Source organism: Gymnoscopelus microlampas (genome assembly GCF_963454915.1).
Source record: "Gymnoscopelus microlampas genome assembly, chromosome: 2".
Classification (NCBI taxonomy): Eukaryota; Metazoa; Chordata; class Actinopteri; order Myctophiformes; family Myctophidae; genus Gymnoscopelus; species Gymnoscopelus microlampas.
This window is the reverse complement of record NC_139939.1, coordinates 32,736,719-32,761,857: the sequence shown is the minus strand read 5'-3', so window position 1 is coordinate 32,761,857 and position 25,139 is coordinate 32,736,719. Positions and strand designations below refer to the sequence as shown.

General features: G+C 39.4%; 2 protein-coding genes across 7 annotated transcripts in view; one reads left to right on the top strand and one right to left on the bottom strand.

Moving 5' to 3' along the window:
* Positions 1-9,355, top strand: part of micall1a (MICAL-like 1a) — a 30,018-nt gene extending 20,663 nt beyond the window's left edge. For all 3 annotated transcript variants that reach the window (XM_084074184.1, XM_084074185.1, XM_084074183.1), the window contains exons 11-16: positions 18-144; positions 4,569-4,659; positions 5,572-5,645; positions 6,090-6,204; positions 6,636-6,682; positions 6,784-9,355. In XM_084074184.1, coding sequence (XP_083930310.1) covers positions 18-144; positions 4,569-4,659; positions 5,572-5,645; positions 6,090-6,204; positions 6,636-6,682; positions 6,784-6,914 — 585 coding nt within the window. In that variant the 3' untranslated portion in view covers positions 6,915-9,355. The remainder of the gene's footprint in view (positions 1-17; positions 145-4,568; positions 4,660-5,571; positions 5,646-6,089; positions 6,205-6,635; positions 6,683-6,783) is intronic.
* A 28-nt stretch (positions 9,356-9,383) lies between these two features.
* Positions 9,384-25,139, bottom strand: part of cUnh22orf23 (chromosome Un C22orf23 homolog) — a 44,792-nt gene continuing 29,036 nt past the window's right edge. For 2 of the 4 annotated variants that reach the window (XM_084074220.1, XM_084074221.1), the window contains exons 3-8: positions 18,787-18,883; positions 18,553-18,615; positions 18,230-18,406; positions 17,926-18,060; positions 17,723-17,823; positions 9,384-9,676 (exon numbers count right to left, since the gene is read on the bottom strand). In XM_084074220.1, the coding sequence (XP_083930346.1) occupies positions 9,584-9,676; positions 17,723-17,823; positions 17,926-18,060; positions 18,230-18,406; positions 18,553-18,615; positions 18,787-18,883 (666 nt within the window). In that variant the 3' untranslated portion in view covers positions 9,384-9,583. Of the gene's footprint in view, positions 9,677-17,722; positions 17,824-17,925; positions 18,061-18,229; positions 18,407-18,552; positions 18,616-18,786; positions 18,884-19,157; positions 19,300-25,139 lie in introns of all 4 variants that reach the window. The other 2 variants (XM_084074223.1, XM_084074222.1) reach the window with 2 other exon arrangements.

Genomic DNA, 25,139 nt, shown 5'->3' with positions numbered 1-25,139 from the left:
TGTGTGTGTGAATCCAGGTGCAGTCTGATCAGTATATCCCCGTGGAAGACATCCATGGAGAGATGAGCCAGCTGGAGAAGCAGTTGGATGAGCTGGAACAGAGAGGAGTGGAGTTGGAGAGGAAGTTGAGAGACAACCCCAATGGTACCCCAATCGAAACATTATATCTAAACAAGCTTTCCTTATAACTGGGTTGTTGTTGTTGTTATGTATAGTTACTAGAAGTTCGGGCCGCTACGCGGCCCGAACGTCTAGCGTGACGCGTCGTTCACTTTGCAGTGCCACCTTACAGGCACCTCACAGTGTGAGAGAGAGTTTTGTGCTCTCCTAAATCCACGGCAGGCTTTGAAAATACCCACTTCAGAAAGAGGTGACGTGCATCATGTTATGGAAAAATAATATTCCGTTCGGATGAAGTTTTAAGGTTGTTTATTCGGAAGATTTTCAGCAGAGACAGCATACAGCAACAATGAGGAGCAGGGCTTTCACCCTGCTCCCACAGCCCATCCGGGCACCAGCCTCCCAAACACCCATCTTACACAGTCTTTATACCCCACATTGTACCAAAGATACTATCCTAAATAGTCATATAAGGTATGAACTAAAGATATGAGAGGCAAACACACAGTTAAAGATGCTCTCCTAAATGGTCATAGAAGGTCTGGACTAAAGATAAGATCGACACAGACATAGCTACACACATACAAATCGCTGACACAGTGAATGTAGCATGGGGGAAAGAGCTCAGCTGTTAGATTGACAGCTGTAGCTGAGAAGAGTGGTTTGACCAAAGACCCCTGCTGTGAGTTTAAACCCCTATGGTTCAGATAAAGTTAGACGGTACAGAATAGATAGAAGAACAGATTGGCTTTCTTAAAATATCCATCACATTCCAGAGTTTTTTGTTTTTGTACATGAATAATCATATTCATGTACAGACAGGAGATTTTTAGAATGACAAAGCTATATATTTTCTCAACCATTTACTGTATGATCAATCAGACAAAACTATCAGGAGACTACAGGACGTGCGACTTATAACTGATGCATAATTGCCTGACACAGAAGGCATCACTGACTCTGCCGTTAACCTAATAATAATATCCAAAGTGATCTACTTGTTTAGGTTTGAGAGTTTTGAGAGCTTCTCGCTCAATTTTGTATACAATTTAGTATAATGTCAAATCTATCTCTGTTTGTACCTTAAATCTCTGTTTCTCAAGGCTGAGGGCATTTACCAATTCTATGCACTATTTAAGTACAGTTATTTACCATAAATGGAAGGACTCACACCTGATTCGGACTCTCCGTCTTCACGGACTATGTACAGTTCCTGTACAGTTATTTTTCAGATGTCGACTCTGAATGGACTCACACCATAATTGATTTTCACCCTTCCAGACGTTGATTTGCCAGAGATTAGGCAGTACGAAGAAACATTTTACACATTAGTTATCGAATATAGTTTTCCAGTCTTCATGGCTCTTTCCTCCATCTTCACTTGGCGTACGGGTCCATTTGGTTATGTCTCTGACAGCGAGCTCCACTTGGCTAGTGGTTCCACTGTTCAGTGGCTACGAATCGCTCTCTGTGGCTCTCTGTGGCTCTCTGAGCCTTGGTCCTCCTGCTGTGGCAAAGTCTCTTGGTGTTTGACCAGGTGTCGATTTCGTCACCTCCGCTGTTACATGGTTTCATCGTTGATGCTGCTCTCATGGCCGGTGTCCACACACGTTCTGCTGTGGCATGCTCTGCTCCTTCCCTCTGTGGCTTGAAGCTGTTCCCTTGATGTCATCACAGAATAGATTTATCTGCAAGGTTCCAATCGTGTAGTTTGTTGAAGAAGATCATCAGAAGTTGATTCTGCATCGCTTGCTTCTGTGGCGGTCTCCTCTTTGTCCTCCATCGTCTGGATGTGGTCCGGATCTGCTTTTAGATAATCTTTTTCCCAAAAAGTCCTTCACCCTTAAGTTCTTTTGATCCAGTATCCATAATCATAATTATGTTTATGATGATGAAATATGAATCCTGCCGACAACGCCAACTGTTATGGAAAAATAATATTCCGTTCGATGAAGTTTTAAGGTTGTTTATTCGGAAGATTTTCAGCAGAGACAGCATACAGCAACAATGAGGAGCAGGGCTTTCACCCTGCTCCCACAGCCCATCCGGGCACCAGCCTCCCAAACACCCATCTTACACAGTCTTTATACCCCACATTGTACCAAAGATACTATCCTAAATAGTCATATAAGGTATGAACTAAAGATATGAGAGGCAAACACACAGTTAAAGATGCTCTCCTAAATGGTCATAGAAGGTCTGGACTAAAGATAAGATCGACACAGACATAGCTACACACATACAAATCGCTGACACAGTGAATGTAGCATGGGGGAAAGAGCTCAGCTGTTAGATTGACAGCTGTAGCTGAGAAGAGTGGTTTGACCAAAGACCCCTGCTGTGAGTTTAAACCCCTATGGTTCAGATAAAGTTAGACGGTACAGAATAGATAGAAGAACAGATTGGCTTTCTTAAAATATCCATCACAATCACCTCTCCAATGACCAAAACCCACTTTGTGATTACTCAGACCTGGTATGGCAGACCTGTGGGGAGGGTGCAGTGGTGTACAATGTGAAAAGATAGTTGAAATCGCAGGAGATGAAGTTAGCAGTTTATTTGTGTAAAGGGTGGATAAGAATGAAATGTTGTGAAAGACAGTGGCGACGTCGTCAGGTCCACAGGTTATCATGGCAGAGCCTGCAGAATGGGAGAAAAGGAGAAGGCAGGAATCACCTAAGTAGTTATGATGAATGGGCCTAGTTTATAAGTATGATTATGAGCATTTATGACTCTTTCTATGGTTATAGATTATTACTATTTATCACTATGGAAGCCGTCGAACTGGTGCGATCTGACGGCATCCTAGAATTTATAGGTAGGATGTGATGTCATGCTGTCGTGAGATTACGTCACACTGGCGTTGTGTCCATATTCGGGACGACCGTCTCATCGTCATCGTCGTCTTGGTAACAGGTTGGTTTGTTGTGATGATGTAGTGTAAAGTTTAGGTAGGATGTGATGTCATGCTGTCGTGAGATTACGTCACACTGGCGTTGTGTCCATATTCGGGACGACCGTCTCATCGTCATCGTCGTCTTGGTAACAGGTTGGTTTGTTGTGATGACATACTGACATGCAATCTGGCAAGAGTGATGCAACGTACATACTGACAACCGACATACTGACAACCGTTCTGGCGCAGGTTCCAATTGTAAGGTAGATGCTTACAGTTACTTCTGTTTAATTACTGGTTCCAGATTGATATAGTGTTTTTGTGGTTGATGAATAATAAGTTCATAATGCTTAAAGGAACACTGCTGTTTTTCAACCATTTCTCAATATGATTGCTCCTCAATAATGCTTATTATAAGATGCCACAATTTCTGTGTACTTGCTCTGTGGTTCAGAGGCGGGCTGTAGATAGCTTAAAACTTTAACTGCTGATGACGTCATGGCTAGGGTGTCAAATCACATTTGCAGGCACAGAACAGGGCACTTTAGCGATTTTAGACACATCGTAATGTGTTTACTTGTGTGTACTGGTGTGGTATATGGCAGTATGTGATTATTTTTTGTTAAAGTATTTAGAGGCCGAGTCAGATTACCCGATTGACATCACACAGCTAATTTTCTGAGATGCTCCACTGCTCATTCTGGAGACACGGAACATTTAAAAAACACTTTTATCACATTGTGTTATACTCCACGTGACGATTCTGAAAAATTGCTACGTGGCCATTGACTATTTTCTAAGGAAACTAGTCGGTTATCCTAAATCAGAACTGTTCCCTGGAGATGCTAAACACGTTATTGACCCATGATGATTGTACTTAAAGGACTTTTGAAGCATAACTCTGGGACAGTTTGCAATGATCTTTATTGTGACCCAGTGTACTTATTGCTGCAAGCCAAGAAATATACCCTTAATATGAGCTACAGTTGGCTGTGTTTGTAGATCTGCTATTTTTGAAAAATCTTTGAATATATACTGTATGTATATATATTTTTTTAAAGCGAACATTTTTTATTCCAATATTTGCTTCTGGTGGTCCCTGGAACAAAATATTTTGAGATGGGGGGCCCGTGGCCAAATACATATACATTTGGGGGTCCTTGACATGGAAAAAGCTTGAGCACCACTGATATGGCAACCAAACAACAAAAAATGTATTTGGCCACAGACCCCCATCTCAAAATATTTTGTTCCAGGGACCCCCAGAAGCAAAGATTTGAGTTAAAAATGTTTGCTTTAAAAGAATATATATAATCAAAGATTTGCACAAATTCTCACCATTTAAAAAAAAAAATAGCAGATCTACAAGCTCGTAGCGCGGCACTCGGTGCTTGTATATCTGCTATTTTTCAAAGTATGTAATAATGGTTATAGCTCAAATCTAAAATGACACAGGTGCGTTCCTGGTCTTAATAGATTAAAAGATAGGATATAAAGGGGAATGACCTGTATGTGAATGCCTCCTTACCCTGTAACTCTGCTGTGTGTTCAGATGAGGAAGAGGAACATCTACTGGTGGACTGGTTCACTCTCATCCATGAGAAGCACTTACTGGTTAGACGGGAGGCTGAGCTGGTCTATACGTACGTATCAGAATGAGTCCAGTGGTGGAAAAAGTACTCAAATTCTTTACTTAAGTAAAAGTACCAATACTGCAATATAAAAATACTCAGTTACAAGTAAAAGTCCAGAATTAAAAATGTACTTGAGTAAAAGTACAAAAGTATTGGCATCAAAATGTACTTAAAGTACCAAAAGTAAAAGTACTAAATATTTGAAAATAGCCGATCTACAAGCTCACAACGCGTCGCGATGCGACGCGTTGTGAGCTTGTAGATCTGCTATTTTCAAATAGCCTAGGTTTAAAATAGGTTTAAAGTGGTTAATGTGTGTTTTATAATGTAATAATTTACATCTGAAAAGTAACTAGTAACTAAAGTTTTCAAGTAAATGTAGTGGAGTAAAAGTACAATATTTGCCTCTGAGATGTAGTGGAGTAGAAGTAAAAGTACTGGAAATTGGAAATACTCAAGTAAAGTACAAATACATCAAAATGTTACTTAAGTATAGTACTTAAGTAAATGTACTTAGTTACTTTCCACCACTGAGAATGACATGAAAACTGTATATTGTCGCTGTCGGGCTTGTATGTCTAAAACCGCTGCTTTTCAGGAAATGGAAAATGGATCTGCTGTAGTTATTATTTTGTCACACGCTCTCGTTATTACTTTCTATTGGTTCAATATTCATAAAACCCACAGACACTCTTATCCAGTTCAACTTTCCCTCTCATAGCGGAAATAGCAGATCTACTGTAGATTAGCTATTTTCGCGACTTTTGTGTGACACCCTTGTATGACGACGTAGGGCATTCATTTAGGAAAAACATAAAAAGTATAAATATGGGGATATGAGGTTTCTACATTGTGAGCATGTGTACAAGTGAATAATGGGTGAATTGCTGGTTTGAAACCTGTGTATGTTTCTGATTGCAGGGCCAAGCAGCAGAACCTGGAAGAGAGGCAGGCAGACGTGGAATACGAGTTGAGATGTCTCCTCAATAAACCAGGTATGTTGGAAGAAATATTCAGTTTAAAGTGTTTTGCTCTAAATGGTAAATGGTGCATTTATGCGCTTTACATAGATTGTGCATTACATTCACCCATTCACACACCCATTCATACACCGATGGCAGAGGAAACCGTGCAAGGCGCCAACCTGCTCGTCGGAAGCAGGGGTTCAGCATCTCTGTGTGATGTGTTTCTGAACCCAGGCGTGTGTGTGTGTGTGTGTGTGTGTGTGTGTGTGTGTGTGTGTGTGTGTGTGTATGTATATATAGATATAGATAGATAGATAGATATGAAGGGAAAAAATTACCCACCTCACTATTTTTTATTTGTCTTGGAATTAATTCAATAAGATATTAATACAGTATATCTGTCAAGGATTATATGGTTACATATCAAAACCTTTAATTACTGCTATTTCTTTCTTGCTTTGTTTTTTCTCTCAGAGAAAGAGTGGAGTGATGAGGATAAGAGTCGAGAACAGGAGCTGATGGCTGAACTTGTCACCATCATTGAACAGCGCAACCAAATCATCAATACCATGGACCAGGACAGACAGAGGTAATTGCTTAATTATCACCTGTCTCAGTAGTCAAATACACACCACTGTAGTAGAGCCTGACCGATACCAGATTTGTGGGTCTGATTTTGACCATTGATTACTGATGTTTTGTACCAAAAACAACTTACGCCCTCACAGCATGTCGCATCACGTCACACGTTGTAGACCTGCTATTTTGAACATTTGCGTAAACTTTTGAAGATTTTCGCCGACAGTGGCATGACCAAAATACGCCAGGACAAAAAAGGACACCAGGTTGAAAGTGCTTTAAAATCGGGACACATTGCCTGCATAATTGCCTATTTGGTCAAAAAAGTCAATGGCCTATATATCGACCAAACTTATATATCGGGCAAGCTCTAGAGTCTAGATGGTAGTAATGGATAACTGCTTTGCAAGTCTTGGTGATCCATCTTGTATGTTTTTACAGGGAAGAAGAAGAGGATAAACTCATGGCAGCCATGCTGAAGAAAAAAGGTAAAATGATCACTTAGTGGTTCTCTTCATGTCTCCCTCCCCATATTTCCTCTCACAACTAGACTCTTCATTCTCTTCTGTTCTTTTGTTGTCCATGCCAGACTTCCAGAAGGACCCGGACAGTGAACAGAAGAAAAAAAGTGGCAAGTTCAAGCCCATGAAAGTGCTCAAGAGGCTGAGCCATAAAGGAGAACCTGGTAAGGGCCAGAGCCCCCGCAAGGAGAAGAGCTGAACACCTGATGGACATGCCAGCAAATTGAAGGGGAATGTCACCCATTCAAGAGGATAAAACTCAATTTTAACAAGATGAGAAAATAAATATTTCAGGTAAAGACAAAAAAAGACTTGAGCCTAACAGCTATATCTAAGACTGAAATCATGCAACCCAAACACTTACTTCCTGCTAATATCTGATCTCCAAAAACAGCTCTGCATTGACGTGATACATTTTAGTTGCCTTCATGTGTCAAAGTATTTTAGAACTGCTAATAGGATAACTCAAGTGCTTTAAGAGATGAGAACATTTCAAAAGACTGAGCTAAAATGGCAATGTTTGTCATTAGTCTCATTGGTTTGTCATATACAGAAGCGTGACAAACAACATACGGTGTCTTAGCAAAGTGTTGGGCCACCATGAGCCACCAGGACTACTTCAATGCACCGTGGCAAATATTCTACAAGTCTCTGTAACTCTACTGGAGGTATGGAACACCATCCTAACAAAAGATATTCTCTCATTTGGTGTTTTGATGGTGGTAGTAGAGAGTTCTGTCTGACACGTCAGTCCAAAAGCTCCCATAGGTTCTCAGTTGGGTTGAGATCTGGTGACTGTGCAGAATGCTCATAGCATATGATTCACATCATTTTCATACTCATCAAACCATTCAGTGACCCCTCGTGCCTTGTGGATGGGGGCATTGTCATCCTGGAAGTGTCCACACCCATCAGTATAGAAGTGTTTCATCATAGGATAAAAGTGAACACTCAGAATAACTTTATATGGATTTGCAGTCACCCTTAAGGGGACAGAGTGGACCCAAACCATGCCTGCCCCCCACAACTTAACACAGCCAATGGATGCCTCACTGAAGGGTTCAAGCATTCAGGCCTGGAGAATATGATGAAGGATGACTCATCTGACCATATCACTTTTTCCCCCACATCTCTTTAGACCATTTCCTATTGTTTTTGCACCAATTAACTCTCAAATGTGCATTCATCTTTGTAATGAGGGGTTTATGCACAGCAACCATTCTATGATATCTCTTTCTATGTAGTTGTTGACGGACTGTTCTGGCTGAAACAGTCTGAATATGTCCACTAAGTTATTCAAACTTATTCTTCACTGTATTTTTTTAAACATAGGCTATTTTGCACTCATTCTACCGCTTTTTTTCCATGGATGTGAATAACAGTGGCTATCACTTGTGGGCTGAATTCACTTTCAATACAAAAATTGGATTGTCATCATAACTACCAATTAAAAAAATATATCTAAAGCACAGATTAATATCCTGTCACTTGGACAAGTGGTTATTTTATTTATTAAATATCAGTTCAATTGAACTGGAAGTAAGTTTATCTAACCTCCAGGAGCTTTTGACATAATCTGCTCCTGATTTACACTCCCTGAATAACCATCTCATGCTGTACTCACATTAATGTTGTCGGTGAAGCTCATGTCCATTGTATTACATATTGAGTGGCCCATAAATTGATATCAGAGAAAGATTTAAGGTATATAGTATGTGGTTTGAACCTGTGGTACTCCATTGTTGAAATGATGTCAAACTTTTTGAAATGCCCCAGTTCCTAGGATGTGTTGTAATGAAGTGAAGTTGAATGAAGCACCTGTACATTGTGGTTGTCTGCAGGTCCCTTGTGTTTACCTTTGTTCAGTGAGGAATCATGAGACAGCCTGTCATGTTATTAAATGCGTCATCAGAGACCATTTTAAAGGTTGGATAATCAAGTTTTTTTTTAGTGTGACTGAAACAATGTCAAAGAACTATTTTGAATGAAGCATGTATCGACTAGAAAAGGTATAGTTTTAAGAGAGAGCATTCAGAAGGCAAAGTACTACACTGATATCCTATTAGACTTTGAACTATGTATAATAAAGAATTAAGGATTTAATATTAGAAGTTACATAAGATATAGAATTGAACATTTTGAAAATGCAAATATATTTTAACAAGATTAGAAAGGCACCTGTTTTTAACAGGTTTAACTATTGGGGGAAACCTGAATATGCAATTGTTTAATTTATACTTAACTATGTGTTCATGTGTTTTGCCTTAAAATAAGTAGAACTGACCTCACTGTTGATATCGTCATGATTAATGTTTGTAAGGGTGCCATTTATTTAATTTCAGTTGTGGATGAGTGTTATCTGTTGGTTTCAAGTCAATATGAATGTCCACGTTGTTTTATCATGCGTTTTAGATTGTCTATACTATATTGTATGTGACTCATTTGTCCTCCATTTTAAATGGTTATTTTTGTCAGTGTTTCTTCCCCTGTACCTGTATTTCTGTGTCAACTAAAACAAGGGCTTCTGCAGCATTACATCACTGTTACAGTAGCTACTGTATATATCATTCTAAAAACCCCAACACAGAACTGTACTAACTTGCTGTTATGGCAGGCAGGTGAATAAAATGAAAGCAAGAAGCCAGTGTCAGTTGGGTGTAAATCATGTTTAATTTAAGGTTCAAATTAGATTCTTAATCCTACGTTATGGTTCTAGTTTAAGGAATACATGTAAATCTGACAACAAAAAAACAATATTGCAACAAAAATAAGTTAATGGTAATATACAGTACATGAGTTCTGTTAACAGTCACTTGCAGTCAGTATAGTGTTCACAGTCTTGTCCTGAGTATCTCCTACATTTTCTGTTCACTTATGTCCATCTTTCTCATTAGGCATCATAATCACAGCCCTCATATCCATGGTGCGGGCCTTGTCAATTAACTCCAGCTCTCTGATTTTCTGAATGAGTTAAGAAGACAAAACAGAAGTATGTGTGTTAGAGTGAGACAGAAATGGGGACGGAAACATACTCCTCACCACTACTGTACATAAATCAGCCAAGGTGGAGGATGGCTTGCAAATTTCACATGGTGCTTGACCTAGTGGTAGTTTGAAGCTAGTTGTGTGGCAGTAGTAGTATGGCCTAGTTTTGAATGGTGTCCCTTAAAGAAGGGGTTGATCCTGTCCACCAGTGGCTTTGCACCCTAAATCCTAATTTATGCTTCAATGACAAACTGTTACGCAACATCCCTCGACAAAAATAACTGGTATGAAGAAGTGAAAAATTACATAATTTCAACTTAAATATATATTTTTTCTAGCGATGTGTCACAGAACACTTTTTTTTGCCAAAGCATAAATTAGGCTTAAGTGGTCCCTCTGAATGAGTGTCAGCTAAATGTTTAATGTGTAATTATAAAGCATCATGGAAGACAGACTACATATCAGGACATCCTGCAGAAGAATTGGGACCTCAAAAAAACACTTTCACCTAGAAACTCCATTCACAGATCGCAAATTCCACCTTACTGTGGACATGCATGCTTGAGATTTTTTCTTTTAAATCATTTGTAGTTTGGGAGATATTTAACTTTGAGCGCCCAATGCATTGTCAATGCGCAATGGACATTTAAACTTTTACCTGGGGCTTTTACCTTTATCTAATATTGTAGTGAATACCACACAAGTTAACAAACTGCATCAGAATATCTGTGGTGCAGTGGTTTAGATACAGGGCTTACAACCAGGTTCCTGGTTCAGATCCAACTTCGACATTTTTCCAACTTTTACCTGACTCTTGCACCTTCAAATCCCACACATGCTGATTTGCCATTTCCAGGATTTGATTTCCAGGATTTGAGTGTTGAGTCCCAAGACTCAAGACCCAAAAGAGTCTTGAGTCGAACCAAATACTCCCTCGGTAGTCTGGGAGGGTTAGCGTCGGAGCTTGGACAGCAGGGGCGCGGCCACTGCGTTGTGATTCAAATCAACAGCCAATGAAGAAAAGGGGGCGGGATCCACATGCAGTAGGTGTTGCATCTAAATAAAATCGACGGGAAGCAATTTCCCCTTGAGAAATTTCGGCCGCCATTGTTGTGTACTGCTGTTTGCCTCTCGTCGGACTTTTTAGACGAGTTGCACAGCTCTCAGACCGGTAAGAGGCGTGTCCGCTCAGATTCAGAGCGTGACGTACATCCCGCCCACAAATACCAGGGCTCTGGCCCAGAAGTTCCTCGCCGCGCCGGCGAAAACTTCTGGGAGCTCAGATTACTCCCTCGGAGACATCAAATTTCTCTTTCTCGTATATCTCGTTCTTGGTGAAGAAATAAATTTACTAAGTCCAGAGCTCGAAAGTTTGTGACTAGTTGATTGAAAGTTTGTCACTACCGAAACGAAAGTTAAATCCGAAAAAAAGTGTGGAGGCCAAAATCGTCCCCCCAAAAACCTGTTAGGAGTATGTTTCGGGCAATTTGGAGTTGATTGGTAGTACTTTGTAGTGACTTTTTTTGGTCCCTAACATTCATCGAGCTCTGGACTTAGTAAATTTATTTTTTCACCATTGGGTCACTACCGAAACGAAACCGAAACAAAAGTTAAATCCGAAAAAATCACTAAGTGTGGAGGCCAAAATCATCCCCCCGAAAACCTGTTAGGAGTACGTTTCAGGCAATTTAGAGTTGATTGGTAGTACTTTGTAGTGACACTTTTTTTGGTCCCTAACATTCATCGAGCTCTGGACTTAGTAAATTTATTTTTTCACCATTGGGTCACTACCGAAATGAAACCGAAACGAAAGTTAAATCCGAAAAAATCACTAAGTGTGGAGGCCAAAATCGTCCCCCCGAAAACCTGTTAGGAGTATGTTTCAGGCAATTTAGAGTTGATTGGTAGTACTTTGTAGTGACACTTTTTTTGGTCCCTAACATTCATCGAGCTCTGGACTTAGTAAATTAATTTTTTCACCATTGGGTCACTACCGAAACGAAAGTTAAATCCGAAAAAATCACTAAGTGTGGAGGCCAAAATCGTCCCCCCCGAAAACCTGTTAGGAGTACGTTTCAGGCAATTTAGAGTCGTCACTCGTCACTTTTCGTCACTACCGAAACGGAAAAAAAAAATCACAAAAAAATCACTACCAATCAGCTTTAAATTGCCTGAAACGTGCTCCTAACAGGTTTTTGGGGGAACAATTTTTTTTCTGTTTTCGTCACTCGTCACTAGTCGTCACTACCGAAACGGAAAAAAAAATTCACAAAAAAATCACTACCAATCAGCTTTAAATTGCCTGAAACGTGCTCCTAACAGGTTTTTGGGGGAACACTTTTTTTTTCTGTTTTCGTCACTCGTCACTTTTCGTCACTACCGAAACGGGAAAAAAAATTCACAAAAAAATCACTACCAATCAGCTTTAAATTGCCTGAAACGTGCTCCTAACAGGTTTTTGGGGGAACATTTTTTTTTCTGTTTTCGTCACTCGTCACTTTTCGTCACTACCGAAACGGAAAAAAAAATTCACAAAAAAATCACTACCAATCAGCTTTAAATTGCCTGAAACGTGCTCCTAACAGGTTTTTGGGGGAACAATTTTATTTGTTTTCGTCACTCGTCACTTTTCGTCACTACCGAAACGGGAAAAAAAATTCACAAAAAAATCACTACCAATCAGCTTTAAATTGCCTGAAACATGCTCCTAACAGGTTTTTGGGGGAACAGTTTTTTTTCTGTTTTCGTCACTCGTCACTTTTCGTCACTACCGAAACGGAAAAAAAAATTCAACAAAAAATCACTACCAATCAGCTTTAAATTGCCTGAAACGTGCTCCTAACAGGTTTTTGGGGGAACATTTTTTTTTCTGTTTTCGTCACTCGTCACTTTTCGTCACTACCGAAACGGAAAAAAAAATTCACAAAAAAATCACTACCAATCAGCTTTAAATTGCCTGAAACGTGCTCCTAACAGGTTTTTGGGGGAACAATTTTTTTTCTGTTTTCGTCACTCGTCACTTTTCGTCACTACCGAAACGGAAAAAAGAATTCACAAAAAAATCACTACCAATCAGCTTTAAATTGCCTGAAACGTGCTCCTAACAGGTTTTTGGGGGAACATTTTTTTTTCTGTTTTCGTCACTCGTCACTAGTCGTCACTACCGAAACGGAAAAAAAAAATCACAAAAAAATCACTACCAATCAGCTTTAAATTGCCTGAAACGTGCTCCTAACAGGTTTTTGGGGGAACGATTTTTTTTCTGTTTTCGTCACTCGTCACTTTTCGTCACTACCGAAACGGAAAAAAGAATTCACAAAAAAATCACTACCAATCAGCTTTAAATTGCCTGAAACGTGCTCCTAACAGGTTTTTGGGGGAACAATTTCTTTTCTGTTTTCGTCACTCGTCACTTTTCGTCACTACCGAAACGGAAAAAAAAATTCACAAAAAAATCACTACCAATCAGCTTTAAATTGCCTGAAACGTGCTCCTAACAGGTTTTTGGGGGAACAATTTTTTTTCTGTTTTCGTCACTCGTCACTTTTCGTCACTACCGAAACGGGAAAAAAATTCACAAAAAAATCACTACCAATCAGCTTTAAATTGCCTGAAACGTGCTCCTAACAGGTTTTTGGGGGAACATTTTTTTTCTGTTTTCGTCACTCGTCACTTTTCGTCACTACCGAAACGAAAAAAAAAAATCACAAAAAAATCACTTTAAATTGCAGCTTTAAATTGCCTGAAACGTGCTCCTAACAGGTTTTTGGGGGAACAATTTTTTTTCTGTTTTCGTCACTCGTCACTTTTCGTCACTACCGAAACGAAAACAAAAATTCACAAAAAAATCACTACCAATCAGCTTTAAATTGCCTGAAACGTGCTCCTAACAGTTTTTTTGGGGAACATTTTTTTTTCTGTTTTCGTCACTTGTCACTTTTCGTCACTACCGAAACGGAAAAAAAATTCACAAAAAAATCACTACCAATCAGCTTTAAATTGCCTGAAAGGTGCTCCTAACAGGTTTTTGGGGGAACAATTTTTTTTCTGTTTTCGTCACTCGTCACTTTTCGTCACTACCAAAACGGGGGGAAAAAATCACAAAAAAATCACTACCAATCAGCTTTAAATTGCCTGAAACGTGCTCCTAACAGGTTTTTGGGGGAACATTTTTTTTCTGTTTTCGTCACTCGTCACTTTTCGTCACTACCGAAACGGGAAAAAAAATCACAAAAAAATCACTACCAATCAGCTTTAAATTGCCTGAAACATGCTCCTAACAGGTTTTTGGGGGAACAATTTTTTTTCTGTTTTCGTCACTCGTCACTAGTCGTCACTACCGAAACGGGAAAAAAAATTCACAAAAAAATCACTACCAATCAGCTTTAAATTGCCTGAAACGTGCTCCTAACAGGTTTTTTGGGGAACAATTTTTTTCTGTTTTCGTCACTCGTCACTTTTCGTCACTACCGAAACGGAAAAAAAAAATCACTACCAATCAGCTTTAAATTGCCTGAAACGTGCTCCTAACAGGTTTTTGGGGGAACAATTTTTTTTCTGTTTTCGTCACTCGTCACTTTTCGTCACTACCGAAACGGAAAAAAAGAATTCACAAAAAAGTCACCACCAATCAGCTGTAAATAGCCTGAAACGTGCTCCTAACAGGTTTTTGGGGGAACAATTTTTTTTCTGTTTTCGTCACTCGTCACTTTTCGTCACTACCGAAACGGGAAAAAAGATTCACAAAAAAATCACTACCAATCAGCTTTAAATTGCCTGAAACGTGCTCCTAACAGGTTTTTGGGGGAACATTTTTTTTCTGTTTTCGTCACTCGTCACTTTTCGTCACTACCGAAACGGAAAAAAAAATTCACAAAAAAATCACTTTAAATTGCAGCTTTAAATTGCCTGAAACGTGCTCCTAACAGGTTTTTGGGGGAACAATTTTTTTTCTGTTTTCATCACTCGTCACTTTTCGTCACTACCGAAACGAAAAAAAAAATTCACAAAAAAATCACTATCAATCAGCTTTAAATTGCCTGAAACGTGCTCCTAACAGGTTTTTTTGGGAACAATTTTTTTTCTGTTTTCGTCACTCGTCACTTTTCGTCACTACCGAAACGGAAAAAAAAATTCACAAAAAAATCACTACCAATCAGCTTTAAATTGGCTGAAACGTGCTCCTAACAGGTTTTTGGGGGAACAATTTTTTTTCTGTTTTCGTCACTCGTCACTTTTCGTCACTACCGAAACGGGGAAAAAAAATCACAAAAAAATCACTACCAATCAGCTTTAAATTGCCTGAAACGTGCTCCTAACAGGTTTTTGGGGGAACATTTTTTTTCTGTTTTCGTCACTCGTCACTTTTCGTCACTACCGAAACGGGAAAAAAAATCACAAAAAAATCACTACCAATCAGCTTTAAATTGCCTGAAACATGCTCCTAACAGGTTTTTGGGGGAACAATTTTTTTTCTGTTTTCGTCACTCGTCACTAGTCGTCACTACCGAAACGGGAAAAAAAATTCACAAAAAAATCACTACCAATCAGCTTTAAATTGCCTGAAACGTGCTCCTAACAGGTTTTTGGGGGAACATTTTTTTTTCTGTTTTCGTCACTCGTCACTTTTCGTCACTACCGAAACGGAAAAAGAAATTCACAAAAAAATCACTACCAATCAGCTTTAAATTGCCTGAAACGTGCTCCTAACAGGTTTGTGGGGGAACATTTTTTTTTCTGTTTTCGTCACTCGTCACTTTTCGTCACTACCGAAACGAAAAAAAAAAATCACAAAAAAATCACTACCAATCAGCTTTAAATTGCCTGAAACGTGCTCCTAACAGGTTTGTGGGGGAACATTTTTTTTTCTGTTTTCGTCACTCGTCACTTTTCGTCACTACCGAAACGAAGAAAAAAAATTCACAAAAAAATCACTACCAATCAGCTTTAAATTGCCTGAAACGTGCTCCTAACAGGTTTTTGGGGGAACAATTTTTTTTCTGTTTTCGTCACTCGTCACTTTTCGTCACGACCGAAACGGGAAAATAAATTCACAAAAAAATCACTACCAATCAGCTTTAAATTGCCTGAAACGTGCTCCTAACAGGTTTTTGGTGGAACATTTTTTTTCTGTTTTCGTCACTCGTCACTTTTCGTCACTACCGAAACGGGAAAAAAAATCACAAAAAAATCACTACCAATCAGCTTTAAATTGCCTGAAACGTGCTCCTAACAGGTTTTTGGGGGAACAATCTTTTTTCTGTTTTCGTCACTCGTCACTTTTCGTCACTACCGAAACGGAGAAAAAAAAAATCACAAAAAAATCACTACCAATCAGCTTTAAATTGCCTGAAACGTGCTCCTAACAGGTTTTTGGGGGAACATTTTTTTTTCTGTTTTCGTCACTCGTCACTTTTCGTCACTACCGAAACGAAAAAAAAAATTCACAAAAAAATCACTACCAATCAGCTTTAAATTGCCTGAAACGTGCTCCTAACAGGTTTGTGGGGGAACATTTTTTTTTCTGTTTTCGTCACTCGTCACTTTTCGTCACTACCGAAACGAAGAAAAAAAATTCACCAAAAAATCACTACCAATCAGCTTTAAATTGCCTGAAACGTGCTCCTAACAGGTTTTTGGGGGAACAATTTTTTTTCTGTTTTCGTCACTCGTCACTTTTCGTCACGACCGAAACGGGAAAATAAATTCACAAAAAAATCACTACCAATCAGCTTTAAATTGCCTGAAACGTGCTCCTAACAGGTTTTTGGTGGAACATTTTTTTTCTGTTTTCGTCACTCGTCACTTTTCGTCACTACCGAAACGGGAAAAAAAATCACAAAAAAATCACTACCAATCAGCTTTAAATTGCCTGAAACGTGCTCCTAACAGGTTTTTGGGGGAACAATCTTTTTTCTGTTTTCGTCACTCGTCACTTTTCGTCACTACCGAAACGGAGAAAAAAAAAATCACAAAAAAATCACTACCAATCAGCTTTAAATTGCCTGAAACGTGCTCCTAACAGGTTTTTGGGGGAACATTTTTTTTTCTGTTTTCGTCACTCGTCACTTTTCGTCACTACCGAAACGGAAATAAAAATGTGTTCCCCCAAAAACCTGTTAGGAGTACGTTTAGGCAATTTAAAGTTGATTGGTAGTGACTTTTTTTTTGGTCCCTAACATTCATCGAGCTCTGGACTTAGTAATTTTTTTCCCGTTTCGGTAGTGACACAATGGTGTCACTACCGAAACGAAAAAAAAAATGTTCCCCCAAAAACCTGTTAGGAGTACGTTTCAGGCAATTTAAAGTTGATTGGTAGTGACTTTTTTTTGGTCCCTAACATTCATCGAGCTCTGGACTTAGTACTACCGAAACGGAAAAAAAATTGTTCCCCCAAAAACCTGTTAGGAGTACGTTTCAGGCAATTTAAAGTTGATTGGTAGTGACTTTTTTTTTGGTCCCTAACATTCATCGAGCTCTGGACTTAGTAATTTTTTTTCCGTTTCGGTAGTGACACAATGTTGTCACTACCGAAACGGAAAAAAAATTGTTCCCCCAAAAACCTGTTAGGAGTACGTTTCAGGCAATTTAAAGTTGATTGGTAGTGACTTTTTTTTTGGTCCCTAACATTCATCGAGCTCTGGACTTAGTAATTTTTTTCCGTTTCGGTAGTGACACAATGGTGTCACTACCGAAACGAAAAAAAAATTGTTCCCCCAAAAACCTGTTAGGAGTACGTTTCAGGCAATTTAAAGTTGATTGGTAGTGACTTTTTTTTTGTCCCTAACATTCATCGAGCTCTGGACTTAGTAAATTTTTTTCCGTTTCGGTAGTGTCACTACCGAAACGGAAAAAAAAATTGTTCCCCCAAAAACCTGTTAGGAGTAAGTTTTTTAAACTTTTTTTTTTTTTTTTTGAATTAAACAACAATTTTGCGGACCCCCTGTTGGAGACCTCTGGCTTAGCAAACAAGTTAGAATTGGAAATCGTATTTGAAATATCGGCTGTAACATGTTTGTTTACCTGTGATATCTCGGTATTGATGAGGTTGTAGCACTGCTTCCCCTGACCCAACGCAGTCATATCAGCCAGAAATGCTCTCCTCTCTTCTATTTCATCCAGAACTACACAATAAAGAGAAAAACTAATATGACACACACAGTACAGTAAAATGAAACCATAAAAATAAATACAATTTGATTAGTTCTTGTTCCTGCCAGCCTCACCTTCCTGGAACCTGTCCTTATCCATTATTTCTGGCCTCTGATCTACAGGGACATTCAGAGATCGACTAGGTTTGGGCTCCTCTTGTCCTGTGGCAAGGATATTCTGTAACCTCCTCTTCTCTTTCTCCAAGTCTCCTGTGTAAGAGAGAAATGCACATTTGGGAGGAATGGACCATGTGGAAATTGTGTCAAGATGCATATAGTACATTTAACATTAGTTTGTGTCACATTAAATAAATGCATAATTGAACAATCTTTGACTTTCCATTTGGGCAAGCTAGATGTGTCACGTTTAGGAACATACGTGTTGGACAAGGGCGGAACTTTTCTCTTGTGTAGCTGTCCCCGGAACGACAGCTTTCAGCACTGCGTCTTTGGGGTTGAGCTGATAACTGCTTTGGACCAGGTTTGATTAATTGTGGTTTGGGCTGAGGAGGAGCTGATGATGTGGGGTTACAGGTCAAAGGTAAAGCTTTACCATCTGTGCATAGGGAAACAATTAGTGAAATAGAGAGGTGTACTGTATTTTTAACATGAGCTATTGCTGTTTTTAAGTCAATGCATTGTGAATGTGAGCAATAATTTAAAGTCCATAGGAAGGGACGATCCCAAAGCTCTAACACTCACTCTTAAGACACTGGTTAATCTGTCGTTGCTGGAAGTTGGTGAGCCTTGACTCTTGCATCATCACTGTGCACAGAGAGAGTGAGTTATGAAGCATTTTGCTTGATGTAAATATAGAAAATACACATTGGCAAATATACTCAAGGGTTTCTCTGTGGGGGTCCACACATACACAGCTGTTTTGTGTGGCAGGTATACAGTAAAATTCCACAGTAGGCAGTGCAAACACAGTCTCACATTTAAGCATTTCCCGAGTTTCCTTGCTGTACTGGCTGGCTCTGGGATCGTTCCACATCCCTCTGCCTGCCTCTGAAGACATCTCCACCTTCTGCAACTATCAAAACATTATTTATTACATTACAGTGTCATTACAAAAATATTTACACAAGCAGAATCTGAAAGCAATCCCATGCACTCAACTGTTGAAAATATCACAGTGTGTGTGTGTGTGTGTGTGTGTGTGTGTGTGTGTGTGTGTGTGTGTGTGTGTGTGTGTGTGTGTGTGTGTGTGTGTGTGTGTGTGTGTGTGCCTGCCTGCGTGCGTGCGTGCGTGCCTGCGTGCCTGCTATATATATATAAATATACAGAAGATAAGTAGGCCTACTTACATTTAGTTGACAACAGGAAGACTTTTCTCTATTTTTTTTACATCCCCCACAACTGTCTGTTGGCTGCTATAGCAACCACAATAACAGAGGCGCACGCAACCAACAGCACCCGTGCTCCTCCATGCAACTTGAACATTGACCACTAGATGAGGACAAGGAGCAATGGCTTTATTAGAGCTGTTATGTTGTTGTGTCAATGAAATATGAAAAGCTTAATATTCATACAAATATTCGGTAGCACTTTACAATAATGACCCGTTATAAAGCATTTATAAACGTTTATAAGTAGTTTGTAAACTATTAACAAATCATTAACAACCTGTTTGTTGACATTCGTAAATGATTACTAAAACCTTTATAACTACAGTTACAAATCATTTGTAAAGTATTAGTAAGTAGTGAACTATTCATGAATAAGCCATTTATATATCTGTAAAAGATTATTAAATCATTTGTAACGACCCATTCTAAAGCATTTATAAACGTTTATAAGCAGTTTGTAGACTATTAACAAATCATTAACAACCTGTTTATTGACATTCGTAAATGATTACTAAAACCTTTATAACTACGGTTACAAATCATCTATAAAGGTATTAGTAACTATTCATGAATAAGCCATGTATAATACATCTGTAAATGATTATCAAATCATTTGTAACTGATGTTACATAATATATACAAGCTATTGGTAGCTTGTTCATGTTTAACATATGCTTTGTTAAACATTCCTAAAGTATCTATAAATCCTTAGTACATGTTATTATGTGCCCTATAGTAAAGTGAAGACAGTTCATCATTTACAACTGTCTGTTAATGTGTTTGTTCATGTTTAACATGCTTTGTAAAACATTCCTAAAATATCTATAAATCCTTTGTACATGTTATTATGTGCCCACAGTAAAGTGAAGACAGTTCATCATTTATGACTGTCTGTTAATGTGGACTTTCTCCTTACCTGTTGCAAACTACCTGGCTTTCATGAATGCAGACACCAAACAATTACTAGAATTATCATTCATGTTAAGCAAATGATGCGTAAGACATTCGTAAAGAGTATGTAAACCATTTGTGGTGTTAGGGACCAAAAAAGTCACTACAAAGTACTACCAATCAACTCTAAATTGCCTGAAACGTACTCCTAACAGGTTTTTGGGGGGACGATTTTGGCCTCCACACTTAGTGATTATTTCGGATTTAACTTTCGTTTCGGTGGTGACCAACTTTCGTTTCGGTAGTTTGATTACAAAATGTAAGTTGTGTAAAAAATAATCTGACTATACTAAGTTGTTATTTGTTTGTTTAAGTCAGGCTATACTCTACTCAGAGTCAAAAGTTTACAAAATGTACAGTGAACGTCTGTGCGGTTTGTCTTCATCACTGAAAATAACGTACATGTAAACTGATGTCATGTGCAGTTGGGGTGAAGAAACACAACCATTTCACTCCTAATAATACCTATTTGATTTGACATCCTGACTTGCTGCTGTAGCTGAGGCTTGAACCTGTTACCTGCGGCTCACTAGTCAGTGACTCTATCCATTCACCTACAGCTGTTTCCTTGGAACCTGTTACCTGCGGCTCACTAGTCAGTGACTCTATCCATTCACCTACAGCTGTTTCCTTGGAATCTGCGGTTCTGAAACGTTTTGTTGTCAACCCCCCAAATTGACATGTATTTGGGCAGTGGACCCCAATGTGAAAAGATGTAGTGTCAGGGCCCCCCATGAAAAAGATTTATATTTATGCTGTAACACATTTTTTTAAAGTTATTTGTCTTGTTTGTTGTTCAAGTCAAAGCACCAGGAAGGCTGTACTTGTCAGCCATCTGTTAGCTCAATGGGTTGAGACGCAGTATTCATGATCCAGAGGCCATGAGTTCAAATCCCAATGATGTCTTTCCTATGATTCTTTCCTTTGCAGACTGGCTTCCAGAAGATCAACTGAAAACTACCAGGAAGGCTATATTTGTCATCCAACTGTTAGCTCAATGGGTTGAGACGCAGTATACATGATCCGGAGGCCATGAGTTCAAATCCCATTGATGTCTTTCCTATGATTCTTTCCTTTGCAGACTGGCTTCCAGAAGATCAACTGAAAACTACCAGGAAGGCTGTACTTGTCAGCCATCTGTTAGCTCAATGGGTTGAGACGCAGTATACATGATCCAGAGGCCATGAGTTCAAATCCCACTGGTGTCTTTACTGTGATGCTTTCCTTTGCAGACTAACTTTTAGAAAAACAAGTTAAAACCACCAGGAAACCTGTAACTCTCAGCCAACAGCTTAGCTCAACTGGTAGAGCGTCTGTCCAATAACATGACTTGACTTGAGTGGGTTCGATTCCCACTCGAGTCAAGTGTCCCCGGTAACTTGAGGCAACGGATAAATTGACTGATATCCTTAGTGATGCTTCCCTTTGCAGACTAACTTCTAGAAAAACAAGTTAAAACCACCAGGAAACCTGTAACTCTCAGCCAACAGCTTAGCTCAACTGGTAGAGCGTCTGTCCAATAACATGACTTGACCTGACTTGAGTGGGTTCGATTCCCACTCCGAGTCATGTGTCCCCGGTAACTTGGGGCAACGGATAAATTGACTGATATTCTTTGTGATGCTTCCCTTTGCAGAATAAGTTCTAGAAAAACAAGTTAAAACCACCAGGAAACCTGTAACTCTCAGCCGACAGCTTAGCTCAACTGGTAGAGCGTCTGTCCAATAACATGACTTGACTTGACTTGAGTGGGTTCGATTCCCACTCGAGGCAAGTGTCCCCGGTAACTTGGGGCAACGGATAAATTGACTGATATCCGTAGAATAACTTGTAGGAGTGTGCTGGTTCAAATCCAGTTCAAACATCAAGTCCCCGGTAAATTGGAGCAGTGGATAAATTGACTGATATCCGCAGAATAACTTATAGGAGTGTCCTGGTTCAAATCCAGTCACCACCTTAGTAACTGAAACCAAATCTGGCCAATTCGGTCTCAGTTACTGAGATAGATAGAGGGTGTGTAGAGTAGGCGGAGTAGAGTAGTGAGTAGAGTAAAGAGGGAATATAGTCGGGGAGTAGGAGTAGGTCCCAGAAGGGCCCAGAGTAGGGGGAGGAGTAGGAATAGGGGGGGAGTAGGGCCCAGAGTAGGGGGAGGGATCAGTCAATTTATCCGCTGCCCCAATTTACCGGGGACTTGACGTTAGTGGGAATCGAACCCAGGACCGCTCGGTCCTGGGTTGTACTGGATTTGAACCAGCACACTCCTACAAGTTATTCTACGGATATCAGTCAATTTATCCGTTGCCCCAAGTTACCTGGGACACTTGACTCGAGTGGGAATCGAACCCACTCAAGTCAAGTCAAGTCATGTTATTGGACAGACGCTCTACCAGTCGAGCTATGCTGTTGGCTGAGAGTTACAGGTTTCCTGGTGGTTTTAACTTGTTTTCTAGAAGTTAGTCTGCAAAGGGAAGCATCACTAAGGATATCAGTCAATTTATCCGTTGCCCCAAGTTACCGGGGACACTTGACTCGAGTGGGAATCGAACCCACTCAAGTCAAGTCAAGTCATGTTATTGGACAGACGCTCTACCAGTTGAGCTATGCTGTTGGCTGAGAGTTACAGGTTTCCTGGTGGTTTTAACTTGTTTTTCTAGAAGTTAGTCTGCAAAGGGAAGCATCACTAAGGATATCAGTCAATTTATCCGTTGCCCCAAGTTACCGGGGACACTTGACTCGAGTGGGAATCGAACCCACTCAAGTCAAGTCATGTTATTGGACAGACGCTCTACCAGTTGAGCTATGCTGTTGGCTGAGAGTTACAGGTTTTCTGGTGGTTTTAACTTGTTTTTCTAGAAGTTAGTCTGCAAAGGGAAGCATCACAGTAAAGACACCAGTGGGATTTGAACTCATGGCCTCTGGATCATGTATACTGCGTCTCAACCCATTGAGTTAACAGATGGCTGACAAGTACAGCCTTCCTGGTAGTTTTCAGTTGATCTTCTGGAAGCCAGTCTGCAAAGGAAAGAATCATAGGAAAGACATCAATGGGATTTGAACTCATGGCCTCTGGATCTTGAATACTGCGTCTCAACCCATTGAGCTAACAGATGGCTGACAAGTACAGCCTTCCTGGTAGTTTTCACTTGATCTTCTGGAAGCCAGTCTGCAAAGGAAAGCATCATAGGAAAGACATCAATGGGATTTGAACTCATGGCCACTGGATCATGAATACTGCGTCTCAACCCATTGAGCTAACAGATGGCTGACAAGTACAGCCTTCCTGGTCGTTTTCAGTTGATCTTCTGGAAGCCAGTCTGCAAAGGAAAGAATCATAGGAAAGACATCAATGGGATTTGAACTCATGGCCTCTGGATCATGTATACTGCGTCTCAACCCATTGAGCTAACAGTTGGATGACAAATATAGCCTTCCTGGTAGTTTTCAGTTGATCTTCTGGAAGCCAGTCTGCAAAGGAAAGAATCATAGGAAAGACATCAATGGGATTTGAACTCATGGCCTCTGGATCATGAATACTGCGTCTCAACCCATTGAGCTAACAGATGGCTGACAAGTACAGCCTTCCTGGTGCTTTGACTTGAACAACAAACAAGACAAATAACTTTAAAAAAAATGTGTTACAGCATAAATATAAATCTTTTTCATGGGGGGCCCTGACACTACATCTTTTCACATTGGGGTCCACTGCCCAAATACATGTCAATTTGGGGGGTTGACAACAAAACGTTTCAGAACCGCAGATTCCAAGGAAACAGCTGTAGGTGAATGGATAGAGTCACTGACTAGTGAGCCGCAGGTAACAGGTTCCAAGGAAACAGCTGTAGGTGAATGGATAGAGTCACTGACTAGTGAGCCGCAGGTAACAGGTTCAAGCCTCAGCTACAGCAGCAAGTCAGGATGTCAAATCAAATAGGTATTATTAGGAGTGAAATGGTTGTGTTTCTTCACCCCAACTGCACATGACATCAGTTTACATGTACGTTATTTTCAGTGATGAAGACAAACCGCACAGACGTTCACTGTACATTTTGTAAACTTTTGACTCTGAGTAGAGTATAGCCTGACTTAAACAAACAAATAACAACTTAGTATAGTCAGATTATTTTTTACACAACTTACATTTTGTAATCAAACTACCGAAACGAAAGTTGGTCACCACCGAAACGAAAGTTAAATCCGAAATAATCACTAAGTGTGGAGGCCAAAATCGTCCCCCCAAAAACCTGTTAGGAGTACGTTTCAGGCAATTTAGAGTTGATTGGTAGTACTTTGTAGTGACTTTTTTGGTCCCTAACACCACAAATGGTTTACATACTCTTTACGAATGTCTTACGCATCATTTGCTTAACATGAATGATAATTCTAGTAATTGTTTGGTGTCTGCATTCATGAAAGCCAGGTAGTTTGCAACAGGTAAGGAGAAAGTCCACATTAACAGACAGTCATAAATGATGAACTGTCTTCACTTTACTGTAGGGCACATAATAACATGTACAAAGGATTTATAGATATTTTAGGAATGTTTTACAAAGCATGTTAAACATGAACAAACACATTAACAGACAGTTGTAAATGATGAACTGTCTTCACTTTACTATAGGGCACATAATAACATGTACTAAGGATTTACAGATACTTTAGGAATGTTTAACAAAGCATATGTTAAACATGAACAAGCTACCAATAGCTTGTATATATTATGTAACATAAGTTACAAATGATTTAATAATCATTTACAGATGTATTATACATGGCTTATTCATGAATAGTTACTAATACCTTTATAGATGATTTGTAACCGTAGTTATAAAGGTTTTAGTAATCATTTACGAATGTCAATAAACAGGCTGTTAATGATTTGTTAATAGTCTACAAACTGCTTATAAACGTTTATAAATGCTTTAGAATGGGTTGTTACAAATGATTTAATAATCTTTTACAGATGTATATAAATGGCTTATTCATGAATAG